We start from the raw sequence: 18,971 nt of genomic DNA, 5'->3' as shown, positions 1-18,971 counted from the left end.
GCGCCGCCCCCGCACAGGGCGCGGAGCCCAGCGGCGGGACCCGGCCGAGGGGCGGGGTCATGCGGGGGCGACGGGGGCTCCTGAGGGACAAGCTGCAACTAAGCGCGTTCTCCTGCCGGGTGGAGCGTCGGGAGGTGCCTGAGTGCAGGGACTGGCGTCACGTGCGTGGGCACAGCACGGGCAGCGCGTCACGCGTGGTAACTTGGGTGGCGACCTGCGCTGCATCGCGATACAGCCCTCCAGCAACATGTACCCCGTGATGTACAGCGTGCAGCGTGCACACGACAGACCATCTGCGACGTGGGCGCACACGCCGTGACATGCACGCAACATGGGTCACACACGCACAGCACCATGTACCACATACACGCGCATCACATCATGACAACACGTTCCGCAACAGACCACAGGCATGATTACCATGTCATATAGCAGATGTATGTCACATACAAGATATCCCCTGTACAGCAGCGTGCATCACACACCTGATCACACATGTGACAACGGAGGCCGCGCACACCGCCGGGCGGGCGAGCGGTGACTCGCCCCGCGGGAGCCCTTATCCCTGAAGTCCGCAACCCCGCACGGGTTCCCGGCCAGTCTTGCAAGGGAGGACTCCCCGTAAGTGACTCCGCCACCGCTGTCCCCGAAAAAATGTCCATTTCTGCAGCGCGAAATGTCTCATTCGAGGGCTTTAAAAAGCATCTTTTGTGGCCCGTACGGGGATCGAACCCGCGACCTTGGCGTTATTAGCACCACGCTCTAACCAACTGAGCTAACCGGCCACTTGGTAATAAACTTTTTTTTCCACATCACATAAGGAAAGGAAAGACCTGTGATCCTTATGTGACTATTACCATGAAGTTATGATCACACTAACTTCTATTTCTAAAGATCGCGACTTACTTATATGTATTTAACTCAGGACTTGAAACAGGCCTCCCAGAGAATACTGTGACCGGGATGCCAGACTTATTCCAACACAAAAGGGTTCAGGCAGAAGACACCTGAACTTTTGCCCCGGTTCCATCACCACCTATCCACTACCCTAGGAAGATACACAGTTATAAAAGGATCGTTTTAATTCATCACATTCAAATATCTGCATTTTTCATTTATTTTAAAGTATAAAGTCCACCTCTTTTACTCACCTTTTTTTTAGTAAAATACATCACCTTACTTTCTTTTTATAATCTTACTTTTGTAAGTTATTGGATGCATCTACACAAGATGCTGACTGTGCAGTAGCTGCATCACATCATACGGCACAGTAGTGCATCACACCACCAACAATGCTAATAATACAGCACAGTATTACTATACTACTGCACCATAGCATCATTAAAGAGGTGTTTACCACTGCTACTGCGCAGTAACTCTGGTTACTGCACATTTATTTAGTACTTGATTATGCAAATACTAAATAAATGCACTGTAACAGTGCAGTACCATCTTGTCTAAATGCTCCCATTGTCATACACGATTGAAAGCACCTTTTGAGCGGAAGGGGCAAGCTGTCCCTTGGGACTCCACAAGCAGCTGTGTGAGAGGACACCTGGCAGCCAGCCCTAGCACTGTTTCACAGCCAGCAAGCCTCTGTTTTTGAGACCTTGGCTCTTCTCAGTCTCTGGCTTTCTCAGAAACCCATAGTGCCCTCACCTCTGACAGCTCCTTTTTTTGGTCATCTCATGAAGGGGGTGCATTTCCTCTTTTCCAGAGGAGGAGTATTGGAGTGCCAACATCCAAACCAGCACTGCAGACTCTGCTTCAAAAATTTCAGTCTTTAATGTGCCGTTCCAGTTCCCTCTGTCCTCACTCACACTTTACTCTGTCCTCCCTGAAATCATCACTTTCTCTCTATTCCCTCTTCCCTGGGACTTTCCCATCCTCCCTGGAACTACCTTCCACACATCTGCTCTCTCAGAGACTCACTCATTCTCCCCAGGCCCAATCAGCTTCACTAGCAACAAAATAGTTACAGAATAATAGTATTCATCTTGGGGACAACACTCACTGGATATAAATGAACATTATGTCAAGGGGAACTAATCAAGGAGCAGTCTCTGGGGCCTGCAGCCAGGCCCAAACTGCCATCTCCCTCTGAGATGAAAATGGCATTATCATACTTGGGGAACTATTTACAAGAATTCTTTACTGTAAAGCCTGTCCACACTGAGGACCCCCAAATGCTCCCCACCACAGCGAATTGCAGACTAGAAGCTAGCTCACTTAGCCTCCTTCATCCCACTTATCTATTTATTTTACTTGAATATAAAGTCTGCCTCCAGATGCTTGGGCTTATGGGGAATAAAGCAATTTTCAGCTGCAGATTGCAGATTAAATATGGATCAACAACCAGGAGTGTAAATTAGCAAATCAGTACTTTCATTTTAATACATAGGCATCAAATCTTTTCTATGTAATGTTAAAAGGTCTCATCAAAGCTAAGATTCAAATTAGATTGTAGACATACAAGATTCACTGTTTTTTTCCATAGTAGACAAAGGGTGATCAAACATAGCTCAGCATAGCTAAAGAAAGCAATTTCATAGATTTCATAGACATTAGAGCCAGAAGGGACCTTGTAAGATCATTGGGTCCAGCTCACTGCCCAAGGGGCAGGAAGTCAGCTAGGGGCAAAGAATCAGCTAGGGTCAAATAATGCATTATTTGTCTTTGTTGGAAATGCTTTGTTATTTTTAATCTAGGTACATATGTATACACTTAGCTGCTCAGTATTGCGTGCATCTAAAACTATTCACTGAATAGTGATATAGAAGGAATGTTAAGAAAAGATGCAATACCACCTTCCACAGAAAAATCCATGAAAAGCCCAGAAAATTCCGAGTTCCAGGATATGTGGGTTCTGGGAGACTATCCCATTGGGGTAAGGGTGTGAATTCACAAGCTTTCTGAGGCCACCAGGGACATCTCACTGATTTAATGAGTTTGGGGTGTTTCTGTACCACATTTCCTTGGCCTCCAAGAAATAGCACTGGTGCTCCTTTCCGGTTTTCCAAACCCCACCTTCCCCAAATGTTTCTACATTTTTTTTCTGCTCAGCATTTAATGCTGATGCTAGCAAACCCTGGCAGATCTACACCCAACCAGGGAGTACCTGGTGCATGTTTCTTTGCTAAGTGACTTTTAAGTGACTGTAAAAAAAAATTCTATATTTTTGTAAGAATTAATAAGTGAAAGGAAACCTCTCACTCTTCCTTGTACAAGCTAAGCAAAAACAACCATCGCCAAAAGAAGGAATCTAGAAAAAGCTTTCCTGTCCCACTTCTCATGTCTGTGCTTCTGTGCTTGCTTCTATGGGAACAACCATGCTTAGATAAACCCACCCATGTCCTTTCTCCTCCAGCCTGTTCAGCACCTCCATAGTGCAACAGTGGAGTGAGCGGCCTCTGCTCCACACTGCAGCAACTTCACTTGATCTTAACCCAAGCTGACCTGGAGCACGTGCTGCATGGGGTGTGCATGGCCATCCACTGTGACTCACATGGGGCACCTGTGGGCCACACCAAGACCCAAAGCCAGCACAGTGGGGCGGATACAGCTCTGCAGCTCAGATCTGCCCACAGGCTGTGGTCTAAAACAGAGCTACCAATTCTTACCCCCTTACCTGGATACCTTCTAAACCCCCACTGGGTTAACTGCTCTGCCTCTCAGCAGTACCCTCCTTGCTCCTCCCTCCCTGCCCTTTGCAGTCTCATGGTCACTGCTCCCTACTCAGCAGCTGGGCCTCCCCTCAGCACCTGCTGAAGCCCTGGGCTTTCTCCCACTACACAGCTCTGGTCTAGCTGGTCTGCAGCAGCCAAAACCCAGAAGACACGTTCGGGAGGGGCTGATGGTCCCGGGCTCTAACTTGCATCAAAACCCATCTACCACCCCAGCCCCAAGGTACCTCCATTCAACCCTCCCGCTGCCCTGAAGACATGACATGACTGCGCCTGCGCGAGTCTGAAACCGGGAGGCCAGCCCGGAGGTTCCGCCTCCAAGAGAGCAGAGAACAGCTGCACTGCGCTTGCGCGGCTAGGTGCGCCCGGGAGGGGCTCTTCTGCGCTTGCGCAGTTGTGTGACCGTGAGCGGGTGCGTATTGCGCGTGCGCAGGTGAGCGGCCGGGCGGGAGGTGCTGCCTAGGTCCCGTGCCTGGCTTGGCAGCGCGAGCCCGGGCGGTTGCCAGGGTGACGGCGGGACAACATGGCGCGTTGACAGCTCCGACGCGAGGGGGGCTGGTGCTTCCGAAAAAGCCGCGACCCCGCCGCCGAGCGGAGGATGAACAGTAAGTGGGGGGGGGAGGGGGACAGGAGGGACCACAGCAAGGAGCGGGGGGGGGGGGGCGGGGGGGGGATGGTACGGCCCGTGCGAAAGGGGGACACGGGAGTGACCACAGAGGGGAGCAGGGGAGGGTCTGGTGACGAGTAGTACGGCCCGTGCGTGCAGGCACGGGAGAGATCACAGTGGGAAACGGGGGCTGGTGGCCAACGGGGACGGCTGCGGGGGCGGGGGGCAAGGTGGTAAGTGGGGAGACTCGCAACAGACACACACCCTGTATCTGTATATGCAGGTGTATCTGAGTAGCTCCATGAGGAAATTGGGAGATGTCTGTCTGTGTGTCTGCCTGCTTTGGACGGCCGGTAGTGGTGCAGATCTCTCTGCCTCCTGCTCGTTGCAGCCCCACCAGACCCCTGTGCCCCTCCAGCCTCCAAACGTGCATGTCACCCTCCCTAATTTGGAGGGCAGCTACCGAGCTGCGGGTGCCTGTGGGATTGGGGCAGGCTACTCTTTTCCCTCTCACACAGTTCTTGCCCGTATTGGCATCACATCTGACCTGTTGCTCACTTCCTTAGGGGATGTGTTTAAATATGCCTCTCCACACTATCCTTCCTCCCTGAACTGCCTGGGACTCTTCACCCCTCTGAACCTCTTATCCACTTTTTTCAGATATTTTAGAAAGGTCAAAAGCACCTATTTTATGATGGATGCTACTAGAAGTAATTATCAGTTGGGAGTTTTGGCCCTCTTTTTCTAGAAATTGTATACAGCCATGTGTGGCCAAAAGCGTGTCAAATTCTCCCCCACCTGTACAGCTGACCTTATTAAAAAAAATCACTGCCCCCCCCACCTTGCCTCTTGTACTTCTCCTGAACTATTGCAGTTACAACAACTATCCAGTCCCACACATCTTAATTATCATCTGTCATTAACATGGCAATTTTAGGGTCCCTAACATCCTTCCTATGATACCACCAAAACTTCAGACCCAATATTGATAACCAAATATAAGAACATAAGAATTGCCATTGACTGAGCCAGACCAGAGGTCCATCTTGATCAGTATCCTGTGACACAGTGGCAGAAAATGGATGCTGAAAGGGAGAATGAACTGGGTATAATCAGGGTGTCTTCCTACATTGGTGTACTATACTGATACTACCTTCCGGTATATTGAACAGCCGTAAGTCAAGAAAGCTGAAGTGGTGTGACCAGGTTATTCTCTTTCATCAGGCTTTAATGTGTGAAATCAATATGAGTTTTGTTTCAGAGCCACTTGGCTTCTTCAGGAAATGCTACCCTTCAACACCTAAACACAGGTTTAAAGATGTGGGTGGACAAGTTCGTTACCAAAAAGTGAAAGTGGGGAGGGATTTTACTACATGTTAGCAGCACTTCAGTAACTGTTCATTAGGACTGTGCAAAATTTCACTAGTTGTTCTGTTTTGGCACTCTTTCGGACTCATTTTGAGCTCAAAACAGCAAAATAAAATGAAGGTCTTCGAAACGACCTTGAAATAAAATGAGGGCAGTCAAAATGTTTCGAAAGTTTTGAAACATTTCGAGTTTCAAAGCAGCCTGGCTGAGTTCCCCTCCCCAGTGCTACAATTGGAGTGGGGAAGGGAACTCCCTAGCGCTGGGGGGTTGAGCTCCCTTTCCCAGCCCCATCATAGTGCTGGGGAGGGGAACTCAGCTCAGCTGGGCTGAGTTCCCTTCCCCAGCCCAATCAATTGCAGCACTGGGGAAGGGAACTGAGCCTGATCGCACAGTCCCCACAGCCCTCCTGGGGTTGTGGCTCCCGAGTCTGCCTGCTGGATGAAGGAAGCTGGGTGCTGCTGCCTGGGACTGATGGCATGCTGGCACTGGTCCCAGGCGGTGGCACCTGGCTTCTCTCCCTCATCTGGCAGTCAGATTGTGGGCACACAGCCCTCATGGGGTTGCAGGCCCCAATCTGCCTGCTGGATGAGAGAGGCTGTTTCAAGCTTCCCCTTTATAGCCTATGGGCGAAACGTTGAAACAGTGTCAAAACAATGCGAATCGAAATGAAACACTGTTCCGTCAAAATACAAATTGAAACGGAATGGTGCCATTTCGCATAGCTCTACCATTCATGTGGATGTGCTTATGACATGGTAGATGTTAAATAAAGGCAATTTAGCCCTCTGCTGTGGTTTATTTTTCGTCTGCTACAGCAGGGGTGTCAAACACATGGCTCATAGATCAGACCTGTGGGTTGTTGACCCAACCCCATGCAAGTGTTCAGGCTGGATCCAGTGCTGCAGGCAGCACAGGGAGTTGGCCTGGGGTGCCACAGAAAGCCCCAGACCCCGGTACCATGTTCAGTGCCAAGTCCATCCCATACACTGCTAGCAGCATGCACTCTGTGCCAGCCCTAGGAGCTGTATGCACAACAGGCCCCGAGGCCAGTGTGTACTGCACATGGCACAGGGGGCGTGTTCCATATACAGCCATGTTGGACCTGGAGTTAGCATGCATAGCCAGTTGGCAGGGCACTGTATATAGTGTGTGCTCTGTGCCAGCTCCCTGTGTCCCATGCAGTACGTGCAGCTGAGCCACCCCACATGCAGCATGCCCCCACCCAGGATGTGGGGTGCACACTGCTTGTAGCATGCAGGCTGGACCTGGCACTAGCTTGGGCTGCACACGTTTGGTCTAACCTAGGGCTGGGCAAAATGTGGCCCAGGGGCTCGCCAGGCCATTCTATCTGGCCTGCAGGGCCCCTAAAAAATTTAGAAAATTAATATTTATCTGCCCTGGGCTGCCTGTCGTGTGGCCCTTGATGCCTTGCCAAAACTCAGTAAGTGGCCCCCCACCCAAAATAATTGCCTGCCCCTGATCTAAGCTATGCACCTCAGGCAGCAGGCAGCATGTGCCCTGTGTTGGCCCCAGGGCAAGCATGTGCTGTATATGACCTGGGCTCAGGACCCAGCAGTGCAACCACTGCACAGGGAGTTGTCCCAGTCCAGCCCACAGACCAGCTCAGGGACAGCCTGTGGGGCTAGATTAATTTGACATTCCCTGTACTACAGGGTAAGAACACTTAATATAGAACAGCTGATGTGAGGTAAATCCATGTCCTTTTTAAACTGTTTACCCCAAGTTATCTAATCGTATCCCTGAAGAAGTCTTGAAATTTTGGTCTGTCTGCATATAAATTCATAAGTTTGTAAAATGAAAAGCCTAAATGAAAATGGAAAGTCTAAATACCTTTTCAAATGTTCTGTGTAAGTTCTTACACTTCATTTATCATTACAGTGCCTTCTGAGTGCTTTCTGGCAGTGCGTTAAGCAACATAACTAACAGGTGTTTTTTTTTTCATCCTTTCTCTGGAGGGAAAAGGACGTACATTTATATGTACTGTTAGTGTGAATGAATAAACTCTGGAGCATATTACACCTGGGCATCACGTCTGCATGCATGCCCAGGAGCACAGCACATGGAGCTGGGTTAGAGCAGCACTGGCTGGTAGGGAGCCCAGGGGGTCAGCCTGCCAGCCCAGGGCTGCTCTCCCTGGCTTAACGTGTTGCAGAGGGGCTGGCTGGGGCATGAGGGTGCATCAGTATAGGGCTAGCCAGCAGGCAGCCCCTGCACTGAAGCACCCTTGTGTCTCAGCCAACCAGGGAAGTGTGTACACGTGCGCTGCAGTGTAAAAAAAGCTCCACAGCAGGGTAGTATTTGTATTTATAAGTAGTACCCTACTGTGGAGTTAATTAATCTACTTCAGCCTAATAGGGGCACACGTGTAGACACACACAGTTTCCTGTGCAGCTAATTAATCAGTTGTGCAGTAAACATCTTGTGTAGACACTCCTACTGTGGAGTATCTTGTTTGGTAAGGTTTGGTCTGGAATATTTTTTTTTTCTTTTTGTAATTTTTGATACCACAAGAAATATTGCTTTGAAGCAACAATGATTTTATGTCAGTAAGAGAAAAAGTGTGCAATAAAAATTCCGTTTTACTTCTGGATTCTCCAAAAACAAATGCATATGTTTAACTTAGGCATGTGAGCAATCTCATTGAAGTAATTGCACACCAGTCAAGTAACTGGGAACTTTTTCATTAACTTGAATAGAAGCAGGATCAAACCTAGGTCAAATACAGTTAGAAATCTTATGTGTTTGCAGGATTTGAGCTTCAGTTTTCAGTATTTTGTTTTTTGCTTATTAAAATGACCTCAATTAAACTAAGAGACCTTATCATGAGTGCATTTTTAAGAGTCTTGACAATTGTTCTTTATACATTTTAATGCAAGATATCAATAGCACAAATTATCAAATCTGTTCTATAAATTCCCAGTCTGACTTAAAAATATTTAAATCACTCCATGCTAGTCCAGTAACTGATTTTTCCTTGAGGAGAAAGATACCATGAAGCAATATGTTATCTGTTTGTCTCCCAGAGACCTGAGGGTAGGTACTATGATACCCAAAAACTTGCTTATGTCTACCCCAGTGGTCTCCAGCCTTTTTAAGTAGGAGATCACCTTTGGCATTTAAAAGCAACCTAAGATCTACTGTGTGCTGCCTCCATCCCCCTATCTCCTGCCCAGCAGGTAAGTCAGGGGGATGTGGGGGGCGGATCAAGGCAGAGGGAGAAAAAATTATTTGGGGGCGTGCCTCCCCAGCAGGTAAATTGCACCCGGCCAGGGCTCCACTCACTTCCCCCTGCTCCTGCCTCTGTGGCATTGTCCCTCACCACAGGGGCCTCGATCTACCCCCTGCTCCTTCCCTTGCCGACAAACTGACCTGCTGGGCTTTACCGCTTGCGTGCATGCATGCAGGCACTCAGCCCCCCACCGCAGCCTCAGATTGACTCTTAAGAAGCTCCAAGATCTTCCAGTGGAGATTCATTGGTTGGTGACCACTGGTCTACCCCAACCATTCAGCTAATTCAGTCAAATATATCACCCACAAGAATTTTTACCTTTTGCACATTTCCTGGATCGTTATGGTAACAGCATCACCTCAATATTGCCTCAACTATACTAACATTTGGATAAACTGTTGCTGGAGTTTCTTTTTTTTTTTGTAATAATTCTGTAATACCAAAGTTTAAACAAGCTAAGTCACCTGATTTATTAGGATTATCAAGAGTCAGTAACCAGGATTTAGTGACTTCATTATATCATTTTTGTTTTGGAGTCTGTGATAGGGTTTGGTACCTTCCTGTATTGATTCTGCTTTTACTTGTATAGCAGTTGATGAACAGATAAACATATAGCATCAGGAAGTCCAGATGGCATTTTATGAACTGGCAAGTTCCTTGTAAGATATTTCCATCTAAACTGGACAAAAATTATAAAAGAGAGAAATAAAGTTCAGAAAGGGAGAGGGAGGATGTATATCAGTGAAGAGAGAGGGAGATGGATTTCTAAAGGAACTGGCTTTTAAAGAGAGTCTGATAGACTTTAGTGTTTCAAACATAGCAGAAGTACAGGGGAATATTCAAAGTCTAAGAGCCTAAAGTAGTGATTTTCAACCAGGGTGCTGTGGTACCTTGTGGTACCTTGAGATCCTTTCAAGGGTGCCATGGAGTACCACACAGTGTTAGCATTGTTGGTTTGCAAACATGATTCATGCGTTAAACCTAAACATTTCATATAAGAATCTATATATTAAGGACATCCTGCCTTGCTGTGGTCTTCTGAATTCTTTGCAACAGAAGAATGTATTATTTTTCTGTAGTCAAAAAACAAGTGAAAACAAAGAACTAGCATTTTACGAGGGTGTCTCAAGTCTAAAAAGGTTGAGAACCACTTGCCTAAAGAGAGAGGCTTAGAAGGAGCATAAGGAGCAAGTGACAAAGGTGATCAGTGAGGAATGTGGTATTGGAGATTATAATAATAGCCAAAATACTGCTATTAAGTTGGAGGAAAAAAGTTTATAAAGACAGTTTTTACAGTAAGCAAGAAACAAGTACATGAGAACTTGGGTAATGAGGTAAGGAAATATTTTAAATTATGTTAATATAAGACACAGCATCCACTGAGACAAAATGTGAGGCTTTGACAGAAGAAAAGAAATGAAGTTGTAGCACTTTGATTGCTAAGCAGCATCTGACATATAAAGCTGATGCTCAAGGGTAGAAAGAGCTTTAAGTAGTTTATTTCCCTATAGAACTTCCTGGCTACATCTAGAAGTAGTAGGTCTTCACCCGTGTAAGGTTCCTGTAGTGAGAGAGGTGTGAGAGGAGGAAGAATTTTGCCACTCTACTGCCTCCTTGTTCCCTGTTTTGTTAATCCTCCTTGTAAGATGGTTGCTGAACCTAAATGAGACAATGAGATTGTAGAGACTATCAGAGACAAAACCAGGATGGACTTTGAACTTTCATGAGAGACGAGAGGATACAAATGGACTGAAGAACTGTCAGTATAATGGGAGTAGGACCAACTGATCACAGTGTTGAGACAGCTAAGAAGAAAGAAATGAATTATGTTGAAGACAAGGAAAAGCTCAAAAATAAATAAAAATAAAGAAAACTTTATAACTTTATGCTATTTAAAGTCCTGTGGGACCAGGCTGTCCCTTCCTCAGCTGCTTTATTTCGGTCATAAAGTGCAATTCAGTATTACGCTAAAACATTATTTTTAAGACCACTTCGAAAATCCTCTGCAATTTAACATTTAGGTAATGTTTTAAATCTGATTACTGTTATGCTACAAACTGATATGGAAAAGTGCCAACATACACTTATTTAAAAATAATCCAGAAAGTAAATATTCAGTGCAAAAGAGAAATCTGGAGGGTATGAATGGGGAAATAGACATGGCATCAAAATAAGATGTGAATTTTTGCCTGGCCTTTTGCATGGGGTATGTGGGTACAGAACAGGAAAGTACCCACTTGCTCTCTGAGATTGTATTTTATTCTCAATAATATAACCATGAGTAGCATCGGTCATGCTAATTTGTTCTAATTCATTTTTTTCTCAAACGATTGACATGCAAACTAAAAGCATAACGTTGAAAATATTTCAGATTTTAACAAATCAGCAAGAGATAAACTTCTTTACTGTTTTCAATATAACTTTGCGTTTTAGACTTTAAACTGATATATTTTTATTTTTAGAATATAAACCAATTGGTAAAATAGGAGAGGGAACCTTTTCCGATGTTCTGAAGACACAGAGTCTTAGGGATGGAAATTTCTATGCATGCAAACAAATGAAGCAGCATTTTGAAAGGTAGGCGTAGCTTATCATACTGTTGCCCAAAATCTGCAAATCTTGTTCAAATGAAATGGGGAAATATACATTTAAAACTGAAAAAGGTTTCTGGATATCTGTTCACAGGTATTGTAAGAAAGGGGAACCAGAGGCCTGATCATACAGCCACTTACTATCTGGTGTTGTGCTCACTACCATGAGAAGTCCCATTCATGGTACTCCCTATAGTAAATTTGACATCTCTTAAATGAGACAAGATTAGAGGGAGGATTGGAGGTTTTCATTACTACTTTTTTAACATGACATTTGTTCTCATCTCTTCACTGATGTGGATTTTATATTGAAATTGCATTCTTAACAAAAGGGAAAATTGAAGGATGTCTGAACACACTAAAGCTATTTTTCTTTCTACCATGAATATATTAGCAAAGGCAAATTGTGTAAAGGAACATCCTAGCTGACAATCTGTCAGTTTCACTTTAAAGTTATTTTAGTACGAGTCAGATATATGGTAGTTATCTTTACTCCTTTTATGCACCTTGTTCCTTTTCATAATATTTACTTGCCTTTAATTCATATGTGGTTATATCCCCCGACAGTGGACACTATTAGTCATAGAAGGAATTATTTTTTAATGAGAAAATATGTGGTATGGAATTCATAGTACATCCGTACATTCAGAATTTTAATCAAAGCTGTTGTGGCTCACCCATACCAGTTGGCAAAAGGCAAAATTCTGGTCCAAGTTAAACTTTAATTTCTTATTTACTTCTATTAGAGTTATACCTTTGAAACAGTAGGATGAAATTGGCTCTATTGCTTTGAAAAGTTTCCGGTGCAACTGTGTTCTATTGCAGAAGAGATTATGAAGCAAGTAAGCTCTGTGGATATTAAAGAATTAATTTAAGGGGGAAAAAATCATCTTTTGCTGTAGCTAAAAACTTCCTCAGTTAGCTTAGCCCCTGAAAATAGATTCTGTATTGTACTTAAGAGAATCTGTTAGTCCAAGGGAGCAGATAAACTCAGCAGATCTGGCTAGCAGATGATGTATATATTTGTAAAGATGAACAGAGGTCCATGCCCGAGTTGCACCTAGTGCAACTTGAATACACTCCGTATTTGATGTAGAATAATATGCAGTTCTCAGCTTAATATTACAGATGCTAAATAAAGTTATATATCCATAAGCTGTCTGTAGGACAGGGATATTTGACAAAAAGGATGCTTTCTTTGAGAAGTATGCCAGGTTGGTGGTGCTATTATCTTTTTATATGTGCAAAACTGGAGCTTCCTTTTTTTTCTCTAAAGTCAATGATCAGATTTTGTTTAACAGGATGTAATCTTATTAAGAAGAGGCAGCTGGCCCTGCCATATAAACCAGTTGTGAAGCTTCAGTGACTTTTTCAGTGTACTTCCACTATAATAATGTTGATGATAATAATAATAATTATTGTAGTGGGAGTACACTCTGAAAATATGTACCACATATTACTACTACGGCACTACTATTACTATTACTATTTATTCATAGTTGGAATTTGGCAGGGTATTTTCTGAGGCAAGATTCCAGCAATAGATTTTTTTAACAAGAAATTCATACAGAGGTCAACTTTGGAGTTACTCTTTCCACTATTTCTGCTTCTTAAAGTTTGGGACCTTTTATTTAATAACCTAGATAAAAAGGAACTGAAACAGATCTTTCAGTATGTATTTTAGTTTATGCATATTGCAATTGATTAAAATAAAATAGATGGAAATTATACTACCTTGACTGATTCTCAGAATAGCCCTCATATAAACCAGGGGTGGCCAACCTGTGGCACAGATGCTACAAGTGGCACAGGCAGCCTCTGTGTATGTTATGCAGATTGGGTAACGGACAGGCAACAGTGGCAGACAGGGCAGAAACCAGACAGCAGAGCATCACATCAGGCAGGGAGCACAGGGCAAGAAGCAGAAAGCACAGCAGCATCTTTGTCAGGGAGGAGAGAACTGAGCAGATCAGGTAAGTGAAAGGGACTGGCTAATTTGTGGCACATTGGTCAATGAGGTTGGCCTCACTAATATGAACCAAGTTTGTAGTCTACTTTTTAATTGAATAGAACCAAAAGTACTGTCTCTCTCAGAAGAAATATAAAGTATTTTCATCAAAACTTTGTTTCAGACTGTTGAAAAATACTAATGTGAAATATCTGTACAAAAGAAACATCTATTCAATTATGTGCAAGTTTGCAAAGGTCCGTTCTAGTGCAATTTTAGTTTTGAATTAGATGTATTAAAATAAGAAACTAATGGTTTAGACTGTTACCAGGTTAATAAAAATAAATGCCTGTTCTGAAGTAGTTTTTAACTGTAGAGAAGTAAATTACAGGCAGTCCTCGGAAAGATGAGGTTTTCAGGAACCAACTGTGTCCTAAGTCGACACGTTGTTACTCGGAGCCAATTTTCTCATAAGAAACAATGTTATAAATGGGGGATTGGTTCCTGAACCAAGGCCCGGTACCCTATTTTCACCAAAAATACTCCAGAATTTTGTACTCAGTCAATTATAGATGAGTAATATTGCTACATTAATGCATTTATATTGTAAATAGCAATCATATTGATTTGGAAGGACTTTTTGAGGTGACTTTGCTGGACTTTTGAAGGGTTCTTGGCTGGAGTCTTCTCAGCAGTTTTAGCTGCAGGTTTTTCTGGAGTCTTGTCTGCTTTCTTAAAGGAAGTGTCCAAGGAAGTTTGGACAGATGTTCTCCAGGGAGATGGGTGACGGAGCGAAGTTGTTCTATTGCTGTTCAGATCAAGCATTGTAAAGGCGAAACTGACATCAAAAAGTTGAAACAGGGTGTCAATTTAGAAACGTTGTAAGTGCAAAACACTGTAACTCGAAATGTTGCAAGTCGACGACTGCCTGTATTTCTTCAATGTGTGCTCAGTTTATTAAGACACCACCACTAATCCTGTATTTCCCAGGGATTGAGGACATGTTCCACACAATGTTAAAACAAACATCCCTTTAGCCTTCAATCCTTTGATAGTTACCCAGAGGTTACTCTTTTGCTGATGGGTGAATTTGTAGCTACAGGTAGCAGCAATGTAAACTAACATTGACCTCACAAAATACCATTTTTTCTTAGTTTAATATTGGAACACAGAGATGTTGATTCTTGACTAACTCGATCAGTGCATGAAACAAAAAACCCAGCTTACAGAAATCTGCTATCACACAGTTATCAGTTCAAAGCAACTAAAGGTCCCCCAGTGTTTTTTTTCCACAGGTATTACTGTAGTTCTGATGTTTAATTGAGTCCAGGAGTGAGTGATACAATTAGCTACTTGAAAGATGTGTTTAATCAAATATTGTATCAGGTTTTCACACTAGTTGTTATTTAAAAAAAAAAAAAAATCAGTTTTAATAGTAGTGATCACACAGGTTTAGATAATGGTTTTAACAATAACCTACAGCAACAGGTAGTACCTGAGCTGTACAACTCTAGGAATGGCAGTGTGAGATACCATAACTTAAGAGGCTGAGTCATAGTTTTCCACTCACATTATTATTATTATTATACTTCAGTATTGAACAAGTGAATAATCTGCGAGAAATACAAGCTCTGAGGCGTCTGAATCCACATCCAAATATTCTTATGTTACATGAGGTGGTTTTGTAAGTATCATATTTATTTTCCTTTCCCTAATTTTTGTACTTGAACATTTTTCAGCAGTGTTCAGAGACAACAATAGGCATTTAACCAGATGTTATTTTCCAGTAAAGAAAAAATCTTCAGCAGATTAGTCTGACTCCTGCTAGCACTCATGAAGTAAGAAATGATGCAATTTTCACTTAATTGCATGTTTCAATTTGTGCATAGTATACTGTGCAAAATGATGGGGTTACATCTAAACTGGGATTAGAAATATGAGCCTTTGGGCTACATCTTCAAAGATAGTTAGGCATTATAGAGTGTCTTTACACATGCTCCAGGATGGGTGGAGGGCTTTAATTAGGCTTTAATCATTCAACGAGCTTTAGCGAAAGCACCCCTGCCACCATTTTGAAGTGTGGGGATGCTGAATATATGGGACGCTGAAGCTGCTGGAGGGTGCTAATTAGCACACTCTGGCAGACTCAGTGAATCAAGTCTGCTCTGAAGCATGCTAACTAGCATGCATTGGAGCAGGCATCAGGCACATGTATAAGTGTCTATAGAACCTAACTCCTAGGTATCCAGCTGCCAAATGGACTTAGCTCCTAGCCGGGCTCCCCGTAAAACACATGGGAGAGTTAGCTTTTGTGCTTGTTCAGTGGCAGTGGCAGAATTGAATAGCAGGTAAACAGTGGTTGTTAAATGCTGGGTATAAGCACCTAATCATCTTTGTGTATCAGGGATTCCAGGTTGTTTTATTTCACTGACCAGACCTGTTTCCACGGGTGCCAGGGAAGAGGAAAACTTGTAGCTGTTTTCAGCATCTCAGGTGTAGCACTCTCAATGCTCAGCTGCTGTGCTGTCAACAAACGGTACCCAGTCTGGATTGGTAGCCAGCACTTAGCTCTTCCATTATCTGGCTCCCTGGCTCAGTGCAGCAGTGCAGGGAGCATGCACTGTAATCCAATTACAGCCTTGTTATGAGGAAAGCTAGACAGCAAGAGGCATCTGTAGGCAGGTCCCAGAAGGGCAAGCAACAGAAAATAGTGTCAGTGCCCGGCTGCAGCTATGTAAATTCCATAACAGCTTAGAAAATGCCAGGTTCTTTGGCAGCAAAATTGTAGAGCTCAGAGGGCCCTCTGAAATGAAGAGGGCAGGTCATGCTTAGAGATGTTCAAGCTCTTGGCAGACTCAAGCAGGCAACTACATTAGTTTACTCTGTTCATATTTCATGGTTCTTAGCAACCACACAGGGTAGGAAATCATTTTTTAAAACTCTAAACTGAGATTCTGGGGCAGTAGGAAGGAATTTCATAGTCATGGAATGCATGGGTCCTGCTCTTAGCCATTGCAGTCACTGTTATGTGTTGTCATTATATACAATACCAGGCAAAAATAGGAAAGCTTGGGCACATATAATTACCATCCTGAAAAGCATTCTCAGTGGGACAATGTAGAAAACTGCTGCTGTTAGCAAAACATAGATTACTTTTAGAAGCTTGGACACTTTTTAAAATAACATGACTAATTTTTGCTAGGCAGATCAACAGCTGGGTGAGCTTACTTTAAGTATATTCAGGTACGGGATGATGTTTCTCTCTAACTGTTTATTTTATACTTTATAGCTATATTATGTTTTGCTCCTGATATTTTACTGAGAGCTTCCAGATGTTGTGAATAGTATCTAACATTAAAACAATTTGTTGTGCCCTGCTTTCCATTAACTTCAGAGCATTTGGAAAGCTGATAAGATTTCCTAGCAGAAGGTCTGGATGGTAAGAATATGGAACAGTGTCATTGTAAACTAAAATTATAACAGTATGTTCAGACCTTAATTTGAGTAAACACATTTGAGTAAATATTAGGTAAAACTGAAAACTTCTCAGATTTAATATTGATTAAACTGACTGCCTCCTCTGCTGACAAGTACTTTTTCTGTAGTCCATGAATAAATAAAAAAATAATTGTATTTCATTCTCAAAAACTCTCTATTTGTTTCTTCAGTGATAAAAAATCTGGCTCTCTTGCACTAATATGTGAACTTATGGACATGAATATTTATGAACTGATAAAAGGTATGTAGCATATGTTTGAGTCAGTCAGCATCTTGTTAAGACCATGAAGTGCCATTAATCATACCTTTCACTTCCCTGTTCATATAATGGTTATAGAATAACAAATTGAATTATATTTTGTAAACTTTGTAAGAAAATTACTGCTATACTTTTATGCTGGCTAGCCATTTTCTGTGCAATACATACATTTTTCATTTGAAATCTTATGCATGCATATGTTCTTCAGTTAATCAGAATAATGACCATCTGTCTACACAAACAAACCTGAAATGCAGTCACCCTAACTGCAAAATGAGGAAGTTTGCTGTTAATAGAAAAAAAATTAATTTTCACAGGTTCTTAAAGTGTAGAGAAATACAGTTCAGCAATAAGAAAATTATTCTCACTCTGTTTGACAGAATAGTAAAACGTTTAATGAAAAGAGAATAGAAGTTGAAAAGCAATATGCTTGTATTCGAGAGTAGGCCACCATAGATTAATCCTAGAGCTTCATCTGAACTTGTTCCCATGTAGAAACTCTGCTACTTTACTGCTTGGAACTTCTTTCATAACCAGCTTGTGAGAGTAGGGCTGGAGTGTGCTACTCAGATGCCCAGTATTCCTGTTTTCTTTGGGTTATCTAAACACAAGCAGTACTACTTTAACTATAACTTTAGCTATACTGGTACAGTCATACCTGGACAACTTTCAGAGTTTATCCTACTATGAATTACATTTTAGTGTAGTTTATTCCAAAAGGGAGGAAATGTAAACTGTACTGCTATAAGGCACCTTTCTGTCATTGTAGCTATAAACAGATGTAGTCTTTAGAGTGGGATCAGCTGTGCTGGGATGTGCCCAGCTGATCCACTTCAGTGGCATCTACAGACATTGCTGGGGTGGTTATCCTGCAGGACCAAGCCCCTGCTGCTTCTGGGGCATTATCCTGCAGGACAGTGGCCCCAGGTGCCACACCCTGACTTGGGGTGTGCCTGTGCAAGCAGGGGAAGCTGTACACTTGAGAGGCATATTCTGAATTATGGCATGGCAGCATGATATGTATGCCCAGGAAATCCCTTGCTGGGAGATTCCTGGGGCGTGCTCCTTTGGAAGTGGTGGAACCTGGGGTTTCCAGCTTGCAGAGGTGTGCCCTGAGTTGGGGCATGGACTGGGGATTCCTAAAGCATGCATCTGCAAACACAAAAACCACGCACCTGCAGACATGCACCCTGAGAATTTCCCTGCAGGCCCCTGTAGCCCTGGAAGTATCTGCCTGGGCTGGCTGGAGAGTGGAGGCAGCTCTGGGCTGCCCATACTCTCCTGCCTTAAGCAAATAGATCAGGGATGGGCAAAATGCGGCCCCCCCCCCCGACCGTTCTATCCAGCCTGCAGGGCCCCTAAAAAATTGAGAAAGTTAATATTTATCTGCCCTGGGCTGCCTGTCATGTGGCCCTCAATGGCTTTTCAAAACTCAGTAAGCGGCCCTCCACCCGAAATAATTGCCCACCCCTGAAATAGATGATGGCTATGAAAAAACAGCACAAGCTGTTACCTAGAGTTGTCATGCTCACAAATTTGGGCACTGGTGGCATGACAAAGCACTGTGAACGTTTGTTCAGTCAGCATTTTTTTATGGAGGCACAAAAGCTATGGCAGCACAAAGGTGACATCTTTTTGCAGCTTATAATTGCATTCACAGAGCGGAGGCAGGGGAAAGAGGGCTGGAATTAATAGAACTATGTGGGGTTATATTAAATTGAAAAAAATCACTGACTCAGAAACACAGTGATACCAATAGAAAAACAG

At 43.4% G+C, this 18,971-nt stretch overlaps 1 protein-coding gene and 1 non-coding gene across 3 annotated transcripts in view; one reads left to right on the top strand and one right to left on the bottom strand.

The window, feature by feature from the left end:
- Positions 1 to 711: 711 nt before the first annotated feature.
- On the bottom strand, positions 712 to 785 carry TRNAI-AAU. Its single transcript has one exon. It is a non-coding gene; the product is annotated as a tRNA-Ile (tRNA).
- A 3,322-nt stretch (positions 786 to 4,107) lies between these two features.
- MOK (MOK protein kinase) overlaps positions 4,108 to 18,971 on the top strand; it is a 34,078-nt gene continuing 19,214 nt past the window's right edge. For both annotated transcript variants that reach the window (XR_002104169.1, XM_019552537.1), the window contains exons 1-4: positions 4,108 to 4,288; positions 11,371 to 11,485; positions 15,042 to 15,131; positions 17,116 to 17,186. Coding sequence is in view for 1 of the 2 variants with exons in the window: in XM_019552537.1 (XP_019408082.1) it covers positions 4,282 to 4,288; positions 11,371 to 11,485; positions 15,042 to 15,131; positions 17,116 to 17,186 (283 nt within the window). In the remaining variant the exon portion in view is untranslated. The remainder of the gene's footprint in view (positions 4,289 to 11,370; positions 11,486 to 15,041; positions 15,132 to 17,115; positions 17,187 to 18,971) is intronic.

Source organism: Crocodylus porosus, unplaced genomic scaffold (assembly GCF_001723895.1).
Source record: "Crocodylus porosus isolate Cpor-Errol unplaced genomic scaffold, CroPor_comp1, whole genome shotgun sequence".
NCBI classification, from domain to species: Eukaryota; Metazoa; Chordata; order Crocodylia; family Crocodylidae; genus Crocodylus; species Crocodylus porosus.
Note: the sequence above shows the minus strand (reverse complement) of the source record. Positions and strands in the feature narration are given on the sequence as shown.